This window comes from Periophthalmus magnuspinnatus, chromosome 1 (genome assembly GCF_009829125.3).
Source record: "Periophthalmus magnuspinnatus isolate fPerMag1 chromosome 1, fPerMag1.2.pri, whole genome shotgun sequence".
Classification (NCBI taxonomy): domain Eukaryota; kingdom Metazoa; phylum Chordata; class Actinopteri; order Gobiiformes; family Gobiidae; genus Periophthalmus; species Periophthalmus magnuspinnatus.
In genome coordinates this window covers 1,736,546-1,755,481 of record NC_047126.1, presented here as the reverse complement: position 1 = coordinate 1,755,481, position 18,936 = coordinate 1,736,546, and the positions used below count along the sequence as shown (strand labels likewise).

The 18,936-nt window shown below is 41.7% G+C and overlaps 4 protein-coding genes across 6 annotated transcripts; all 4 read right to left on the bottom strand.

Annotated features, from left to right (window-relative positions):
* Window positions 1-1,519: 1,519 nt before the first annotated feature.
* LOC117378919 (zinc finger protein OZF-like) lies at window positions 1,520-4,241 on the bottom strand. Of its 2 annotated transcripts, XM_055222516.1 has the most exons (3): window positions 4,175-4,241; window positions 3,997-4,071; window positions 1,556-3,390 (listed from the first exon to the last, which is right to left on the bottom strand). In XM_055222516.1, the coding sequence occupies exons 2-3, from the start codon at window positions 4,034-4,036 to the stop codon at window positions 2,309-2,311; spliced, it is 1,122 nt and encodes a 373-aa protein (XP_055078491.1). In that variant the 5' UTR covers window positions 4,037-4,071; window positions 4,175-4,241; the 3' UTR covers window positions 1,556-2,308. The 2 variants fall into 2 exon arrangements, with proteins under 2 accessions (XP_033831503.1, XP_055078491.1); XM_033975612.2 differs by having other exon boundaries at window positions 1,520-3,390; window positions 3,997-4,222.
* Window positions 4,242-5,393: 1,152 nt separating this feature from the next.
* On the bottom strand, window positions 5,394-7,528 carry LOC117378908 (zinc finger protein 239-like). The gene is made up of 2 exons (XM_033975601.2): window positions 7,016-7,528; window positions 5,394-6,455 (listed from the first exon to the last, which is right to left on the bottom strand). The coding sequence occupies exons 1-2, from the start codon at window positions 7,077-7,079 to the stop codon at window positions 5,491-5,493; spliced, it is 1,029 nt and encodes a 342-aa protein (XP_033831492.1). The 5' UTR covers window positions 7,080-7,528; the 3' UTR covers window positions 5,394-5,490.
* Window positions 7,529-9,186: 1,658 nt separating this feature from the next.
* Window positions 9,187-14,614, bottom strand: cfap52 (cilia and flagella associated protein 52). Its single transcript, XM_033973450.1, has 14 exons — window positions 14,560-14,614; window positions 14,108-14,307; window positions 13,022-13,158; window positions 12,447-12,575; window positions 12,136-12,235; window positions 11,922-12,038; window positions 11,757-11,857; window positions 11,523-11,687; window positions 11,114-11,262; window positions 10,807-10,952; window positions 10,393-10,544; window positions 9,662-9,764; window positions 9,453-9,564; window positions 9,187-9,371 (listed from the first exon to the last, which is right to left on the bottom strand). Exons 1-14 carry the CDS (start codon window positions 14,612-14,614, stop codon window positions 9,187-9,189), a joined length of 1,851 nt encoding a protein of 616 aa, XP_033829341.1.
* A 716-nt stretch (window positions 14,615-15,330) lies between these two features.
* On the bottom strand, window positions 15,331-17,838 carry LOC117378898 (zinc finger protein 239-like). 2 transcript variants are annotated; one of them, XM_033975589.2, is made up of 3 exons: window positions 17,636-17,838; window positions 16,719-16,761; window positions 15,331-16,631 (listed from the first exon to the last, which is right to left on the bottom strand). In XM_033975589.2, the coding sequence occupies exons 2-3, from the start codon at window positions 16,753-16,755 to the stop codon at window positions 15,583-15,585; spliced, it is 1,086 nt and encodes a 361-aa protein (XP_033831480.1). In that variant the 5' UTR covers window positions 16,756-16,761; window positions 17,636-17,838; the 3' UTR covers window positions 15,331-15,582. The 2 variants fall into 2 exon arrangements, with proteins under 2 accessions (XP_033831480.1, XP_055078503.1); XM_055222528.1 differs by having other exon boundaries at window positions 15,421-16,631; window positions 16,719-16,780; window positions 17,636-17,799.
* Window positions 17,839-18,936: the final 1,098 nt, after the last annotated feature.

The following is an 18,936-nucleotide window of genomic DNA, read 5'->3' as shown; positions in this document are numbered from 1 at the left end:
TAGTAGTATTTCGTGCAGATTTTGAGTCTTTAAAGCTTCAAATGTGGTGATTTTGATAAAGATTTGAGCTGAATTTTCAAGCGTTTTTTTCTTTTTAAGTAAATAAATGTTGTTTTCCGTCTCTGCTCTGGTATTGGTTGATATCGGACATTTTTTTTAAAAGATTTTTTTAATTTAAATCTGGAGTTTAGCTCAGCTTTCCACAATTTTCCAACTGAATCAAGCGTGTTTTCTTTATCTGGTTTTATGTTTTGTATATTTTTATTTGCTCAAATTCTGAACGTGTTAAAAAGAGCAAAAGTAAAAGTATCACATGAAAAATCTACTTTAAAGTATTAAAGTACCTGTTTTAAAATGTACTTAAAGAGTAAAAAGTAAAAGTATTTCATGCAGATTTTCAGTCTTTTAAAGCTTCAAATGTGGAGATTTTGATAAAGATTTGAGCTGAATTTTGTTCAACAGAAACAAATGAATAAATTGTTTTTTTCTATTTACATCAGTTCTTTCTGGTGTTATTTTTGTTTTAAGTAAATAAATGTTGTTTTCTGTCTCTGCTCTGGTATCGGCTGATATTGAGTATCGACAGAACGATTTATAGTTCAGTATAGTTCAGTTTTCCGCGTATAATAAAAAAAATTATTCAACGTTTGATTCAGTTTCCAACTGAATCAAACGTTTGTTTTTATTCATATATTTTTGCTTTTTGTGTTAAAAATAAACCCTCAGACTTTTCAGTAGTTCTCAAACTATAATAAAATAAATACTTTTACTTTTCAGTCCTGTTCAAAAATGTACTGGAGTAGAAAGTACAGATACTTCTCTCAAATGTACTCAAGTAAAAGTAAAAAGTATCCACTGTAAAATGTACTTAAGTAAAGTACGGATACCTCAAATGTTTACTTAAGTACAGTATTTTACTCCTCGTACTTCATTTCATGCCGCCACGTGAGCTTTTCCACCTTCAAGTCACTCAAAGCCATTTACATCAAGGAACCACTGGGGACGAGGGGGTTAAGTGTCTTGCTCAAGGACACAACAACAGCATTCATCTGTGGGAGCTGGAATCGCACCGACAACCAATGATGTTTATGTCAAAAACGTCCGCCAGCCTTTAGATCAGTGGACAAACGCTCTACCAACTGAGCCACTGTCGCTTCTCTGAGGGAAACGACTCATTCACGTTCACACAGAAGAGGAGGTGAAGAAGGGTCTTGCTCAATGACACAATGGCAGTGAGGATAGAACTGAATATAAACGTCAAACTTCCAGCTTTAACAGAGGCACAGAATCTGAACTTGAACTTTTGTCTTTGCATCGTGTAAACTGCGTCTGGTTCTGGCTGTCGGCTGAAACGTTGCCGGCGGTTCGGTCCGATCACGTCCCGACCGAAGGCTCCGCTCGGGATTTTCAAACCATTCACCCACAAAATGGCCGTTCTCGGTGTTACTCTTCCGACTTTACGAGGATTTCGTATCGTTAAAAGTGAAGGCTGCCACTAAAAACACACGGGGCCAATTTTAACATCCACAGAATCTAACTCAACGTATTTTATTTTGAACGATTCATATTTGTGACATTTAAAACACAAGACGGTGATGGTCACACAGACAAAACCAGCTCAAGTGTTTAGGGTCGTGAGCCTGGTTAACATTAGGTACGTTACATTAAACGGATATATTTAAGACACAAGTGTTTGCAGGCACAACACTGCTCTGGAGTGCTGTGGTGTACGGAGGAATTACACAAGTCAAGTCCAGAAAAAGTGCATTCACAGTGTCTGCGTTTCAAGGAAGAGATGTGTGTTTTCATTTTCTTCACATGCAGCGTTGTCCGGGTCGTAACAAACTTTAGAAAGAATACGCGTTAGCTTTACCGCACTTTTTTTATAATATCAGCACCATCTTGAGAATAAGCGACTTGAGTTAACAGAACGTCTCAAATCAAGTGACAGAAAGTGTAACAGCATAACACAACTGAAGTTTCTACAGGTTCCTAGTGTATAAAACAACACATGTAGTGAGCACAGGAGTAAACGTTGAATATTTTTAAAAGGAAAATAAATAATTTGGCGCAGTGTCTCACAGAGTTCACAGAAACATGCACAAGAGGCACGCAGCTGGAGGCTTTGAGGCACAAAATCAAATGCAGAGAACGAGTTTTCCTCAAGAGTTTAAATAAAGTTTAGCTTGTACCTTGATAAATATATGATGGAAATGGTTTGTTGATGCCATGGATTAATAAAAGACATGTCTGTAGTGTCCCGTGTTCGCTCACTTCAAACGCGTTTACATTTTATTCAACAGAAATATCACTCGGTCTGAACTGCAGAGGATTCTTCAGTCCCCGACAGCTCCTCAGAGGCCTCCACTGGTAACGCTTCTCCGTGAAGCGCCCTCATGTGGTTTTTGAGGGAAGTGCTGGACCCAAACTTGCATTTACAAACGCCGCAGACAAAGGCTCCGTCGCTGTGTTGGAGCTGGTGCCTCCTGAACGCCTTGTGTCGCGTGAACACCGCCTCACACTGGTCGCAGCTGTACTCAGTCTGAAAGTGCACACTGCGTCTGTGCTCCCTCATGTTCCCCAGCTGTGAGAAGCCTTTTCCACACACAGAACACAAATGAGGCTTGTCTCCAGAATGGACCAACTTGTGAATGTTTAAATCCCGGCGACTGTAGAAGGTCTTTTCACAAATCGTGCAGGGAAACGGACGCTCCCCCGTGTGACTCATCTTGTGTCTTTTGAGCGACTCCGCCCGGGGGTAACGCTTGTCGCACTGGTTGCACTCAAAAGGCTTCTCTCCCGTGTGGGATCGAACGTGGCGACGCAGCTCCTTTGCCTCTGTGAAAGCCATGTCACAGTGAGAACATTTGTGAGGCTTTTCAGGGTTCGCCAAGTGCGTCCTCTCATGATTTTTGCACCCACTTAACTCGATGAAGCCTTTTCCGCAGAAGGAGCAGGTGAACGGCCTCTCCCCGGTGTGGACGCGTTCATGCCGCACGACTCGATGCAATTTATCGAATGTTTTGCTACAGAATGAGCACTGATGAAGCCTCTTTGGTTTGCTGAGGTGAGTTTTCCTGTGCCTTTCTAACCTCGAGGGCCGGTTATAGACTTTTGAACAGTCAGGACAAGGGTGTAGGTTGGTCATGTTGTGCCTCAGCTCGTGTCGCTTGAGTAGGTCTTGATCTTTGAAGACTTTTTCACATTTTTGGCATTCGTAGAGGATCTTGGGCTTCCTCAGGTGCACAGGTTCATGTCTGGCCAGTTTTGAAGGTCTGTCAAACAACTTGCCACAAGAAGTGCAAGGATAGCACTTGGATGATGTGGTTTTGGACGGCTTTGGCTCCGCTTCTATTGCAACCTCGATGGAATGAACTTCTTCTGAACAATCTGTGGGAGGAGAAATGGTGGAACAGATGAAGATTATCCTCTGTGAGCAGCAGTAGAAGTAAAACACAGCTATTTAGGGTCAGCGTTGGGAAGTAACTGAAGTAACTCTTTCATTTGGTGATATTCAGAGTGCAGTTAATTTTTTAAGCTCAAAGGTGGTACTTCATGTATTTTCAGCTTTGAACAGCACAGTATTAGTGAAAATTAAAACAAAAAAACACAGCTCTTACAGCGTGTGTGTGTGTGTGTGTGTGATTTTCTTCACTACTTTGACATAAGTGCATGCAGAACAAGTAAAGCAACATAAATAAAGCTGTTTTCTAATTATATCTCATGTTTTTTAGACTATAATACAAAGCAACTCTGTGTAAAAGTATTCCAAGTATTCAGAATGCAGTACACTGATTGGATCATTGAGTATTCAGTATTCTAGGACTAATTACATGTTCAAAGCATTGTTCCATCACTGTTTATGGAAAATGTACACACTTTTTTATTAGTGAAAGGTTAAACGTGCTCATTTTACAGCCCAGAGTTAATATTAAACATAACAGGATGATATTTCTAGTGATTAAAGTGCACATATGAGGCAGATGTTTGACTTACACTCTTCCACAGACTCTTGTTTACATGTGTCTGGCTCCATGGCTAGCTGCAGGATGCTAGGCTAACGCGCTAGCTCTGTGTTACACGTCACCGCCAAGTTTGAATGAAAGAGTAAAATAATTATTCACAAAGCTGCTGATTACTGCACAAAAAAGGTTTTCTGCCATTTTAATCAAACCTGTAGAATGAAAGGCCGAGCCGCTGCTCCAGGACCCGCTGAAGGCACGGCACTTCCGGGGGGCGGGGCTTAACGGGATGCGTCACTGCTGCGTGCGGCGTTTACCCTGAAATTTGAACATACAAGTGTAAAAAAATAAATAAATAAATAAATAATAATAATAATAATAATAATAATAATAATAATAATAATAATAATAATAATAATAATAATAATAATAATAATAATAACAATAATAATAATAATACAATTTGAAAAAATTAACATATAATTTTTAGTATATATTATTAGAATTTACTCATTTTTTAAAAAGGCAATTTATTTAATTATTATATTTGGCAAATTTTCTATTCACAAATGTAATTTTTCTTGTACCTCTGTTTTTTCGTGTTTTAATTAAGCAATAAGATTCCTACCAATCCACTTGTTCCAAAAGTCTCCTCCTGGCATTGTTTTCATAGTAATAATGATGATAATAATAATAATAATAATAATAATAATAACAACAACAATAACAATAATAATAATAAAAATGTTGTGTTTTCCCTGGGGAGTTATTTTCATAATCAGCAGATTATAGCAAATATAAAAATTTTGCGACTGATGACCAAACACCTTTAAGCCTATTTATTTATAATTTACCTTTGTCTAAAAATTTAAAAATACCAATTCCCAAAACCCTAAACTTACCAAGTCCTGAAGCGAACCCTGATCCTGACCCTAACCTTAACCTGAGTGTGAAAAAAATAAAAATAAAAATTAAAAAAACAACAACACACAAAGTGGCTGTTGTTGGTGTAACTGTGTTTGGGGGAAAATGGAGCCACACTAAGAAGTAAAAAAAAAGCTGCCTGTGTTGCTGTTATAATTGTTTTTACTTTACTGCCCCCTGTTGACATGAAATGGTCGTGGCATGTGGTCCATGTAGCTACAAATTAGGTGCGACGTTTTGTTATTGTGAGGAACCAACTGAAAAACTGTCGGCTAATGCTAGCTAGCTTGTGACTGTGAATGTAAACAAGTCCCTCTCAAATAATATTACAAATCAGCTCACCTGAGTCCAGTCTTTATTGTTCTTTATCAGATTAAAGTCTAACTTGAGAAACAGCGCTTCAGACAGAGCAGTGCCTTTAGTTAGCACCTGCCCGATATGAGTGAGTGAGGTGAGTAAACGGTGAAGGGAAACAACAGGAACAAAACGGTTCTAAAAAGTCGATTTAGCAGAACACGTCTGATTTACGTGAAGGTAAAACAAGATTTTCTTTATTGCAATTCTTGTACAAATAATTAAACATCACACACTTCGTTAGACAGATTCATGTACTCTCCAAATCCCCGCTCTCCGATAACTTTTTCTTATGTGCGTCCGACCTCTTGTGCCGACTTAACGCGTGACTCCAGAAGAAGCTGACGCCGCAGGGTAAGCACACGTACGGCTTTTCGCCCGTGTGGATCCTCTGGTGCATTCTCATCGTCCTGTACTCTTTAAACGTCGACCCGCACTCGTTGCAGCTGAACTGGCGATTCTCGGAGTGGACGGTCTGCTCGTGTATTCTCATGTTGCCCGCCTGAGCGAAACTTTTACCGCACACAGAGCACACGTGTGGCTTCTCTCCCGAGTGCGTGAGCATGTGAATGTTCAGGTCCGTTCGTGAGTAAAACGCCTTTTTACAAACGGCGCAGGTGAACGGCCGCTCCCCCGTGTGGCTCCTCATGTGTCGGCGGAGTCCTTCGGAGCGGGAGAAGCATTTGGCACACTCGCTGCACTCGTACGGCCGCTCTCCCGTGTGAGATCGGAAATGTCGGCGCAGGACTTTAGCCTCGGTGAACGCCCTGTCGCAGAGGTCACACTTGTGCGTCCTCTCGCGGCTCTCGTACGCGGGCTCGTGGGTTTTCTCGTGCGAGCTGCAGCTTCTGAGTTGAGCAAAACGCTTGCCGCAGACGGAGCAGGTGAACGGCTTCTCCCCGGTGTGAACGCGCTCGTGTCGCACCAGGTGGCTGTGTCTGTTGAAAGGTTTGCTGCAAAAGGAACAGCGGTGAAGAACACGCGGCTTCTTGGCGCACGTCGATCTGGTCCTGTGCCAAATCAAGTCCGAGGACGGGCCGAACACTTTGATGCAGTCTGAACAGGGACGCTTGTCTCCTTTGTCCTGTGTGCTCTTGTTCTGAATAGACACGTCCTCGTCCTCCTCCTCTTTGACCACACAGCACTTGTTTGACACGGGCACGGCAGGTTCATGCTCATTATCTGTCGATTCTTCACTAGAGTCGTCTTCAACGTCTGTTAAAACACACAAACATATAAACACATAATATGAACAACTTTGTAATAAACACCAAGAAAAGAAATATATGCACTTGGGACATTAGTTCTGGCTCGTATTAAAAGTCTTAGTTCTGTTTCACTGTAAAAACCTGCACATAATGATTTTTATATGATTTTTAATGTTTGGACTGTGGGAAACCCACTGCACTGGACATGGGGACATTTTATTCATGATGAACTGATCTTATAAAGCAACTGTCATGAAATTACAACTGTATTTGTAATGTGTGTGTCCACCTGCCCAGGGGCTGCACCTGCCCAGGGGCTGCACCTGCCCAGGGGCTGCACCTGCCCAGGGGCTGCACCTGCCCAGGGGCTGCACCTGCCCAGGGGCTGCACCTGCCCAGGGGCTGCACCTGCCCAGGGGCTGCACCTGCCCAGGGGCTGCACCTGCCCAGGGGCTGCAGAGGGAAACAGCAGTAGCTAATCTGGTACAAATCATCTTTTCTTTTGTGAGATTAATGCATTTGTACATGACCCTGACAAATAAAGAACAAAGACATAAAGTTACTCACAGTCGTCATCAGAGGACTCGTGTTTACAGGCGGAATCTGCAGAATCTGCTGGATCTGGGCCCATAGCTGCACAGAGTCAGAGGAGCTAGTGCAGCTAATGCTAATGCTAACAGTGTTAGCTCCTCATCAGGCCTGGACACGCACAGGGACAGGGACAGGGACATGCACAGGGACAGCTCTGGGCTCCTTAAACCCTCCTGTGGACATATAAAGGTCTTTTCTCTGCAGCTCTGGCTCCAGAGGCAGGGGCCATGTTGAAACAGCTCAAAGCATTGGATGAAACGCTCCTGGACGTGATTCTCCGGTGTCCTACCGCCCGTCGGAGCCGTGAACGGTGCAGCAGTGATGTGTCGTTCGTAAAAGAGTCGGCTCTTTTGAACGGCTCCTTGACATGAATGTTCGATCTCATTTTTTAAAAGAACTGAACCTTTTTCTTCCAGTTTCTCTGCATTTTTCCCCTGATGAACGAGGAGCCGAGACTCGCTCAGACTCAGAGTGGATCACGTGACTGAGCTGTGAGCACAAACATCACATTTAGTCACAAAAACAGTTTATTATTAAAATGTTTTTGCAGAAGTGACTCTTTATAAGTGTAAAATTATACTTGACCAGGTCCACTCTTCAGCCTTTGTCTGTTTATTTATTTAATTAACCTTTCTGTGCAGTAATAATAATAACAGAGTGAGCGTCATCAGGAGAGAGCGTGCGTAATGACGTCACATCCTGTCTTGACAAAATAAATGTCTCTTTTACACAGACACTTATATGAACAAAACTTAACACTTATTATTAATGATTTATTATTGTAGATTATTATTAGATTAGACAGTCTGTGATCAGTTTGTATTAAATGAGTCTCACTTTAGTTTCTTAAATATAAATAAACTATAAAAGAGCCGGTCTTTTGAACGGCTCTTTGGCATGAATCGATCCAAAATGTTCAGATCCCATAAAGGAGCCGTGTGCAGTGTCTTCTTCTGTCCACTGTGGGTCTGTGGTTTGTTACACTGTCCCCTGTGGTGAAGACTGTGTAGTGCAGAAGAAATCAGAGGGAAAATAAACATCTTAAACGTTTTAAACATCTGAACATTGAATTAAATTATAACAAAACCGATGCAGATTTATTCAAAATGCCAAAACCTTTTATGGGCTGTGTTCTTGACTGATTATTTGTTGCTTTAGTGTTAATTTTATGTTGATACTTTCTGATTATTTATATTTTAATTTGTTGTGTTGTGATTTTAATGTTTTTATTATTCTGTAAAACACTTTGAATTACTGGACCAATTGTGCTGTACAAATAAACTTACCTTGTTTTATTTGACAAATCATTCATTATTTTTAAATTTTATTAAAAGATTATAATTCTGGAGTATAATTCATTTTTCCACATATAAATAAAAATCAATGTCAAAATTTTCCAACTGAATCAAACGTTTTTATGAGTTTTTTTTAATCTGGCTTTATTTTTTGTATATTTTTATTTGCACAAATTCTGAACATGTTAAAAGGAACAAAAAATACTCAAGTAAAAATAAAAGTATCACATGAAAAAATCTACTTAAGTAAAAGTATTAAAATACCTGCTTAAAAATGTACTTAAAGAGTAAAAAGTAAAAGTTTTTCTCACAGATGTCGAGTCTTTAAAGCTTCAAATGTGGAGATTTTGATAAAGATTTGAGCTGAATTTTGTTCAACAGAAACAAATGAATCAAGCTTATTTTTTATTTGCATCAGTTTTTGTCGTATTTTATTTTTGTTTTAAGTAAATAAATGTTATTTTCTGTCTCTGCTCTGGTATCGGTTTATCAGGCATCAGCAGAATGATTTTTTAAAGATTTTTTTGTTGTTTTTTTTTTAGTTCAGTTTTTCACATATAAATAAAAATCAACGTTAAAATGTTTCAACTGAATCGATTGTTTTTTTTCTGTTTTTATTTGTATATTTTTGTTTTTTTCAGCAGGTTTCAAACTACAGTATAATAAAAAAAACAATACTTTTACTTTTCAGTCCGTGCTTCTGTTTGGCTTTTTTTAGATTAGAAACAGATTCACTTTTATCATTTTTATACGTTTTCTTTTTGCTAAAACCACTGAACTTCTGTCGTTCCACAAACTCAAAAGTCGTTCACTTCCTGCAGAACCGTCTGAAGGTCACAGGTCAAATCCGGTTCAGGAGGAAACAGCGGCGTGAGGAAACTTCCAGCACAGAACGGCTCCGTCTGCGCTGGTGCTGACCACGAGCCGCCCGCCGTTACACACTTTGACGCTGGTGATGCTGCCCCCGTGTGCGACGCCCGTGTGGGTCACGACGCCCTCCATGTAATCCCACACTTTCACCAACTTATCGTCACCGCCTGCGAAAAAAAAAACAACGAGAGGTTAAAGGTCGACGTAGAGACGGGTCACGAAAACCCAAAACACAATCTCACGTTTACCCGTCACAAAATGTCTGCCGTCTTGAGTGATGTGCACGGCGTTGACGGTGCCCGACTGCGACCCTTCCAGTTCTCGAATCGGGGAGCCGTCGTACACGTTCCAGTACGTGACCTGCGGAGACGCGCCAAAACGACAACGTGAACTTCGGGGTAAAATGGCGGGTAAACCTACGAAAGCGGATCGTGGCCGTGGGCGTGGTCGGACTCGCCTTCCTGTCGGTGCCGCTCGTGAGGATCTGGTATTCGTCCGGGTGGTAACAAACCGCCTGGAAAAACGTGTTCGCCATGACAGTTTGGAGACTCACGAAACGGCTAAAAAAAACACACGAAAAAGACAAAATTAAATATGTAACTATATAACAGAACAAATGATCAATAGACACAGAAAAATAAATAAATAAAAATAAATAAATAATAATAATAACAATAATAATCAGTAGACACAAAAATAAATAAAATAAATAAATAATAATAAAAACAATAATAATCAATAGACACAAAAATAAAATAAATAAATAAATAACAAATGAATAAATAAAAAATAATAAATATCAATAGACAAAAATAATAATCAACAAACACAATAAAAAATAAATAATCAATAGACACAAAAATTAATAAATAAATACAAAAATTAAAATAATAATCAATAGACAAAAATAATAATCGGCTTGTACAGTTTGGAGACTCACGAAATTTGTTGTTTTTCCAGCACTAAAAAACATGTGTTCTTACTGTGAGTGGGCTCGCCTCTCCACAAACCTGACTCTTAGGCTCGTTTTCATGGAAATATTGCTTCTTTACTCCACAGTGAGCCACAAAACGAATCTATCTCAGTGGAGAATCTTCCATCGTGTAAAACTTGAACTTTCATGAATCATACAGGTGATCCAGAAAGTTCCAGAGTGTTGCTTTAGATAGAAAACAGCGCTGTGCTCACTGTAGGTCCCAGATGATGCAGGCGCCGTCGGAGCTGGCGCTGACGCACTCTCGGTCGTCGCTCTTGATTCGGATGCAGGTCACAGAGTCTTTGTGCTCCTTCATCGACGCGACGAGACGGTGACTGTTCGGCTGCAGCTCCCAGACTCTCACCTGCGACAAAAACAACACAAAAACAACACAAAAACAAAACAGAATCGTCGTTTTAATTGTTGAAATGATTTTTGACCTGGTTTTTACACAGTTCAGACAAAAAAACACATGTACCACAAAAACTGGACTCATTGTGTCACAAATAAGGACAGAGTTTGTGTTTTTTCAGTTAAACCGACACATGTGACATTATGTTTTTATATTTGTAGAACATCATGGCGGCGGCGGCGCGTTCATGATGTAAACAGACGGCTCCGCCCACCTGTCCTCCGCCTCCTCCGCTCACGATCCTCCTGCAGTCTCCGGCGCCCGCGATCGCCGTCACGCCCAGTTTGTGAGCGTTGTGGAGGGTCGTCCTGAGTCGACCGCTGGACGGAGCGAAAACGCGAATTTTGCCGTCGTTCCAGGCTGAAGAAAGAAAGAAAGAAAGAACTCGGAGTGAATGAAACGATAAACGAGAGAATAGAAGAGAGAGAGAGAGAGAGAACACACACAGAGAGTACACACACACACCCCGTACACATACACACACACACAGAGAGTACATACAGTGTGTTGTGTTGTGTTACCGCTGATGATGCTGTGTCCGTCCTTCATAAAGTCGATGGCGTTGCAGGTCATGTTGGGGACCGTGATCCTCAGAAGTTCTTTGGGTTTGTTTATGTGCCACAGACGGACGTCCTCCAGAGAACACGTCGCAAACAGCTCCGACACGCCGCTGAAAGAAGAAACACAAACTCACACCAGAGCCACACTTTAACACACACTTTAACACACACTTTAACACACACTTTAACACACACTTTAACACACACTTTAACACACACTCTCACACACACTTTAACACACACTTTAACACACACTTTAACACACACTTTAACACACACTTTAACACACACTCTCACACACACTTTAACACACACTCTCACACACACTCTCACACACACTCTCACACACACTCTCACACACTGGACTCACTGAGCGATGGCCACGTCTTTGACCGCGCTGCTGTGGCTGGTGGACACGAGCTCGGCCTTAAAGTCGTCGTACGAGAAACGATAGATCTGAGCGGCTTCTGTCCCCACGAAGAACTGATGTCCTCCTAAAGCGATGGAGGTGACGCCTTTCTCCAGCTCCACCCGTCTACACCCACAGAACAGACGTGACAAAATGCACTTCATCCAACATCTACTCATCGTTTTAAACTCGTACTTCAGAGTCTTAAAGTTGGCGCTGGAACAGAGACTGAAACTCCCCGAACCAGAACCGACGAGCAGAAGTCCAGAGCTCAAGAGTCTGAGAGAAGTGACGCCCTGAGAAGAAAAGACGACACAAAAGTCACGAAAAGAAGAGTTTGTAGAGACCGACGCGACTCACCAGACTGTGTTTAGTCTTGACGGGGCCGCAGTCCGACAGGAGGCCGGTCTTCATGTTCACCCTCAGGACGTCTCCGCTCGTGGTGCCGCACAGAACGAACCCGTCGTCCTCCGTGATCTGGAGTTTAACACACGTTCAACGACACATCGACACGTTTAACGACACATCGACACATTTAACGACACATCATTCGCCGTTTTCAGATAATTTTTACCTCGACACATTTAACGATGCGTTTCAGTTTCCCCGTCTGACATTCCAACGGTCGAATCTTCCGGTTTGGGACGTCAAGCTCCCAAACACGCAGAGTCCCACTGAACACACACACAAATATAAACACAAACATAAACACAACACACACACAAATATAAACACAAACATAAACACAACACACACACAAATATAAACACAAACATAAACACAACACACACACAAATATAAACACAAACACAAACATAAACATAAACACAAACAGGTTCAGGACATGGGTGTGATTGTGTTTTTTTATGTTATTGTTTATTTTACCTTCCAGCCGACACAAAAATGTTGTCGCTTTGGTTGGAGAACTTGACGGTGTAGCAGTGACCAGCGCTCTGGGCCGAGGCAGGACTCCCACACACGGCCTGTTTAGTCTCAATGTTCCACACCACAACACTACAACAAAGAAAGAACGCACAAAGTCACATTCCCTTTAAGGCGGGGGGGTCAAACTCATTTTGGTCTGGGGGCCACATACGACTTCATTTGATCTGAAGGGGCCGGGCCTATGAGCGGGGGCTGCAGCGGAGAAGTGCGGTTTAGCATTGCACATGTGTGGCGTCGGGAAGAAATTCATATTTTTATTATGATTATGTTTTTAATTCTACAGGTAGCAAAAATAAAAATGGGTGCAACTAAACGGCATATTTATCTACATTTTTATGAGCCTTGACAATTACGATTTATTAAAACAAATTCAAAAAAACATTTTAATTTTTGCTGAGTGTATTTTTATTACAAATCAGCCGAGGGCCGGATCAGGTCTGTAGGCGGGCCGGACCCGACCCCCGGGCCACATGATTGACACTTATTCATTAGTGCGGCTGAACAAACGCACTCACCTTCCGTCGTCCTCCCCTCCCAGAGACACCAGGTATTTGTTGTTTGGTGAAAATGAAAGTGCCTCGACTTTGGCCTTGTGCAGACAGAGCTGAGCGTAAACGCTCCTCTGCTCGAAGTCCCACAGGATGATGTCAGCCTGGAGACAAACGCACAACAAACCATCAATACACACAAATAAATTCATACAAATAACTGAATAAATAATAATAATAATCATCAATAAACACATAAATAAATAATAATAATAATAATAATAATAATAATAATAATAATAATAATAATAATAATAATAATAATAAGTCTTTAGTCTTTATTTATTAGAAGGGACAATGTACAGAGACATTATGCTCATAAAACAGAGATGATCTGCACCAGGTTATAGCTAAACAGCTCGTTTTCATCTGCAGTCCCTGACAAACAATAAAAAGAAAAAAATTACACAGTGGAGATTAACATAATCAATAATAAAAGACAATAATCATTAATTCCTATTAGTCAGTGCATGCGTTACATAGTAAAAGACATACATTTCATATTAATTGCATATTATAACAAAGGAATAAAACAAGTCTGACTAGCCCATAACCATTTTTTGATTCTTTGGAAAAGGAATCATAATTTGATAGGCTCTTTATTTCATTTGGAAGATGGTTCCATTCTTTTATTGCAGTGTATGAAAAGGCTGATGGCTTTGGGATGGTACACTGCCCCCTGGTGGAGGCCCGTGTGACTCTAGAGGTTGTTTCTGATGTGAACTGGACGAGTTGTTTTAGAGGCGCAGGCGCAGTATTATGGAGGATTTTATGGACCATTTGAATAGAAGCATATTTTTGTATATTATCAAAGCTTAATAGTGTGTATTTGTGAAGAATATGACAATGGTGGTGTAGGCGGGGTTTCCTGTCCAAGGTTTTTAGAGCTTGTTTGTGATAATAATAATAATAATAATAACAATAATAATAATAATAATAATAATAATAATAATAATAATAATAATAATAATAATAATAATCAATAGACACACAAAAATAAAAAATAATAATAAATAGACTCGTGATGACCTCTGTGTGGGTCTGTGAACAAACCTTAAAGCCCATGAAGTTGACCTGTCCAGAGGCGATGTACTGTCCGCTCCTGGACACACTCAAACAGCTCACGTTGTTGTTATGTCCGTGCAGAAAGTCCTGCTTCCCGTCTGTGATTCTTTTAATGATGACGGTCCAGCCCAGAGGATAAACCAGGTGCTTTTGGTCTGGATGGACCTTCAGGCCCGAGACCACATGTCCTGAAAATACAAACTCATTTAATGTCTAGAGGCAAATATGTGACATTTTATATAAACGAACCTGCAGGACAACACAGACAATCCCTCAGTGTGTGTAATCTGTCTGTAACCATCTAAATGTGTGTGTAATCCCTCAATAATTATCTAAACGTGTGTGTAATCCCTCTGTAACATCCAAACGTGTGTAACCCTTCTTTAACCATCTAAATGTTCTTTTAATCCCTCATTAATCCCGTAAAACTCTTCACTGACCGTTGAATCCTAAAGCTGCCTCCAGCTCCAGTGTCTTCTGTGTTTCTTGAGACATGTCGCGGGTGAAATAAAACTTAAATTAAAACTTTTATTTAACCGTTAAATGCGCAGCTCTGAGCCGCTCTCCTCTTCACGCATGCGCAGTTTGGTTCAACACAAACACACGTCGCCATAGCAACAGCTGCAGAGCACGCGCCGCCTGTGCGTGGTGACGTAACACGAGGACGTAAACACAGGGCGGGGCATCCGGAGGAATCAGGTTTAAATCATCTCATGTTAAGATAAAAAGTAATATATTAATGTGTAAAAAATGTTTAAAATATAATGTGTAAAATATGTTTAATATTTTAATGTGTAAAAAATGTTTAAAATATAATGTGTAAAATATGTTTAATATGTAAAAAGACAATGAAAATACCACAAAGTATTAGACCTTCCACTATTAGACCTTCTGCTCTGAAATCTGCACTTTTAAGATCATAACAAAAACATTTTTAATCAGATTTAAACAAAGAACGTGATTCCAGCCTGCAGCGAATTTTAACTGGAAAATCTGAATCTTATTCATTCACTCCAAACTCATAAACTCACCGGACTGTGCAGTTGTACAGATGAAGTAAAAGTAGTAAAGTACTTTCTGGTATCTGTACTTTCTACTCCACGACATTAAAAGTATTTGTTATTATTGTGTGAGAACTGCAGGAAAGTCTGAGGGTTTATTTTTCACACATTCAGAACTCAAGCAACAAAAATATACAAGAAAAACAGCTGAAAAAAAACATTTGAAGCTTTATTGACCTCAAAATCTGTGCGAAATCCTTTTAATTTTGACTCTTCAAGTGCATTTTTAAACAGGTGCTTTAATACTTTTACTTAAGTAGATGTTTTCATGTGATACTTTTACTTAAGTGACAGGACGGAGCACTTCTTCCATCGCTGCGTCTGCGTCATTAAACCTTACAGGGTCCAGATTTAGCCCCGTGATTGTGCGAGCAGAATGATATAAAACACAAACAGAGGCGTTCACGTGTGCGTCGCGTCCGCGTGAGGTCCCGGGGCCTCAGACGACAGCCGGCGGTGAGCGTGTGAGCGTTTGTGTCGACTCAGGCCGTGGCTCCAGGAGAAACTGACTCCACAGGTGAGGCAGGAGTACGGCTTCACCCCCGTGTGGATCTGCTGGTGCTTCTGCAGAGACTTGTACTGCGAGAACGTGGCGCCGCACTCGTTGCAGATGTACTGACATTCTTTCTTGGAGTGGACCGTTTGCTCGTGCACCCTCATGTTCCCGACCTGAGCGAAGCCTTTCCCGCAGATGGGACACTTGTGCGGCTTCTCCCCCGAGTGAGTCAACATGTGATTGTTCAGTTCGTGTCGAGAGTAAAACCCCTTTTCACAAACGGAGCAAACGAACGGCCGCTCGCCCGAATGGCTCCTCATGTGTCGCTTGAGTCCCTCCGACCGGGAGAAGCTGCTCTCACACAGGACGCAGTGATACGGTCGTTCCCCCGTGTGCGAGCGGAAATGCCGGTTTAACCTGGACGCTTGGATAAATCCCATCCCGCAGATCGAACATTCAAAGGGTTTTTCCGGGTTATCGTCGTGGATTTTTTCGTGTGTTTTACAGCGACTCAGGTCAGTGAAGCCTTTGCCGCAGAAGGAGCAGGTGAACGGCCTCTCGCCCGTGTGCACGCGCTCGTGTCGCACCAGTTTGTTGTTTTTGGTGAACTGTTTTTGGCAGAATGAACACTGAAACAGCTTTGGTTTCTTGGCGTGAGTCCGGCTGTGCCTCTCTAACCTGGAGGGGCGGTTGAAGACCTTGCCGCAGTCGGGACAGGGGTGTTTGTTTGGTTTGTTTGGTTTGTGTTGGCTGTTTTGGTGTCTCTTCAGCGCCTCCTCTTGGGTAAAACATTTCTCACACTGTTTACACTGAAGAACAGTTTGAGGCCGTTTCATTTGAGCCGGTTTCGGTCTCAGGAGCCGCGTGTGACCCGTGTTTGGAGCGAGGTCCGTGGGCCGGGGATCGTCCTCATGTTTAACTTCAGTTTTGATGTGGTCAGATTCTTCACTGGGGGCTATGGAAAAATGCACATTTATATAAATGTATTTAGAAAAGTTTAGACAAAAGGCACAAATAAATAAAATGACAGCACAGAGCTTACCCTCCTCAGGCGGAACAGAGGCCGAGTCAGGTCCCATCACCACCTGCACCGAGACGTCACAACTGTGTTTTATTAAAGTGGGACTAAACCAGGACTAAACCTGGACTAAACCAGGTCTAAACCAGGTCTAAACCAGGTCTAAACCAGGTCTAAACCAGGTCTAAAACTGGACTAAAACTGGACTAAAACTGGACTAAAACTGGACTAAACCAGGACTAAACCAGGTCTAAAACAGGTCTAAAACTGGATTAAAACTGGATTAAAACTGGACTAAAACTGGACTAAAACTGGACTAAACCAGGTCTAAACCAGGACTAAACCAGGTCTAAACACAGCTCTTGTGTGAGATGTTTCCGTCTCTGATCAATGATAAACAAACGCAGAACAAACAGTGAAACATAAACCTGATTTTAATCCCATGTTTCCTCTTCACACTAGAACTTAAATCCATGTGTGTGTAAAAGTATTTAAGAGTAAAAGTACTCAGAGTATTCAGAGTGCAGTACTCTGATTGGCCCATGTATCACACTGAACACATAAACAGGTTTTAAACGTGGCTCATCTGCACAAAAACGCATTGATCACGCAAAACCCGCACGAGCCTCTGCGTGATGACGTGATGACGTGATGTCCCTGCGGTGCGCACGAGCCTCCATCATGTCTCTGGTCCACACAGACACAGGAGAAGACCACTGCCCCAGTTTAGAGCCATAAAAACATGGCCCCTGCTTCAGAAAAGTGGGTCACACTAAAAATGATGCGGGATAAAAGTGGGTCAAAGCCGCAGAGTCACAGAGACGCGCGAAAACAACATGAAACCAACAAATAAACACGAATCCTGCGTTTCTCCGGATTCTGCGGTGTGTTCTGTGCTTCAGATGAGCAGAGAAACAGAGAAACATCACAGCTTCACTCACCTCTGCACTTTATGGGTCTAAACTGTTGGAATCTGCGCCAGTCTCGGTCCAAAGCGGCGCAGCTGTGCGTAAAAGCGCCAAACCCCCGGAGCCGAGTCCTGGAGCCGAGTCCTGCGCCCTGCCTCCAGCCTGGACCTGAAGACTCGGCTCTTTCATGGGCCTGGAGAGCTGCACTTCTTCTGATTCCCATCTGAAGCGGCGCTGCTCTAGCGCCCCCCAGTGTCTGTGTGTGAGGGACCGTTCAGCTGCTCTGAGGGAGCCGAGTCTTTTAGAAGAGCCGTTAAAAAGACTGACAGAAGATCGAGTGAGTCTTTTTATCTGCATCATCACAGAAAAAGGTCAGATGTGTTTAAAATGAGTCAAACTGACAGGAGGGTTTCACTTTTAGACTTAAGATAAAAAAAAAAAAAAACACAACACAGAGACCAGGACTAAACCAGGACTAAACCAGGACTAAACCAGGACTAGACCAGGACTAAACCAGGACTAGACCAGGACTAAACCAGGACTAGACCAGGTCTAAACATGTTGAAGTGTGAGTTCTGTTCAGTTTAAATCTCTTTCTTCCTGTAGATGTGACTCCTCGACTTTGACGATGTTTAAATTCAGACTCTTCTGTTTTTCTGCTGTGACTAAAGGATTTTATTCTGGACTTTTCTCTTTTCATTTTCATTGTGTTTGTCACAAATCTCTCCCTCGTGTTCTGTTCTTCTTCTGTTCTGATTCTTGTTTTGGTTCCGTGTTAATCAGTGAAAAACGACAAACAAACTGGAAAGAAAAAAAATGTGGTTGTTTATTAAAAAAACAAAAGATTTGGATGTAAATGTTCATTTTTAATTTGTCGAGTCTTAATCTGAGTCTTGTAAACACAAACCTCACACACGAGTCTCTGCTTCAGTCTGAGGTTTTCTCTGGGTCCAAGGTTTTTACTTTTACATTCACAGATTCATTTTATGTTTTATATTTTTTTAAAAATCACATCAAACTCAGAAAAAACACAGACTGAAGAAAAAGAGTTTGTCCACTGATCAGAAGGTTGGTGGTTCAAGTCCCGCTCTCGACTTAAACATCAGTGGATGAGCGTGTGTGTGTGTGTGTGTGTGTGTGTGACCCACAGGCTGACCAATGTGTGTGGGGGTGCGTGTGTATGTGTGTGTTGGGGTGTGTGTGTGGGGGTGTGTCGGAGTGTGTGTGTGTGGGGGGTGTGTGTGTGTGTGTGTATGTGTTTGTAGGGGTGTGTTGGGGTGGGGGTGTGTGTGTGCGTGTGGTTCTTTGTGTGTCTTTAAAGTGGAAAAACACTG

What these genes read in the sequence shown, in the direction of transcription:
- cfap52 (XM_033973450.1), bottom strand. Translation starts at nt 14,614, where the DNA reads ATGTCTCAAGAAACACAGAAGACACTGGAGCTGGAGGCAGCTTTAGGA. An exon ending in TCAACTTCATGGGCTTTAAG is followed by an intron (nt 13,159 to 14,107) that starts GTTTGTTCACAG and finishes GTTTGTCTCCAG; the next exon opens with GCTGACATCATCCTGTGGGA. An exon ending in ATTTTTGTGTCGGCTGGAAG is followed by an intron (nt 12,236 to 12,446) that starts GTAAAATAAACA and finishes GTGTGTGTTCAG; the next exon opens with TGGGACTCTGCGTGTTTGGG.
- LOC117378908 (XM_033975601.2), bottom strand. Translation starts at nt 7,079, where the DNA reads ATGGGCCCAGATCCAGCAGATTCTGCAGATTCCGCCTGTAAACACGAG. An exon ending in CGAGTCCTCTGATGACGACT is followed by an intron (nt 6,456 to 7,015) that starts GTGAGTAACTTT and finishes GTGTTTTAACAG; the next exon opens with ACGTTGAAGACGACTCTAGT.
- LOC117378919 (XM_055222516.1), bottom strand. Translation starts at nt 4,036, where the DNA reads ATGGAGCCAGACACATGTAAACAAGAGTCTGTGGAAGAGT. An exon ending in ACAAGAGTCTGTGGAAGAGT is followed by an intron (nt 3,391 to 3,996) that starts GTAAGTCAAACA and finishes CTCCTCCCACAG; the next exon opens with ATTGTTCAGAAGAAGTTCAT.
- LOC117378898 (XM_033975589.2), bottom strand. Translation starts at nt 16,755, where the DNA reads ATGGGACCTGACTCGGCCTCTGTTCCGCCTGAGGAGG. An exon ending in CTCTGTTCCGCCTGAGGAGG is followed by an intron (nt 16,632 to 16,718) that starts GTAAGCTCTGTG and finishes ATTTTTCCATAG; the next exon opens with CCCCCAGTGAAGAATCTGAC.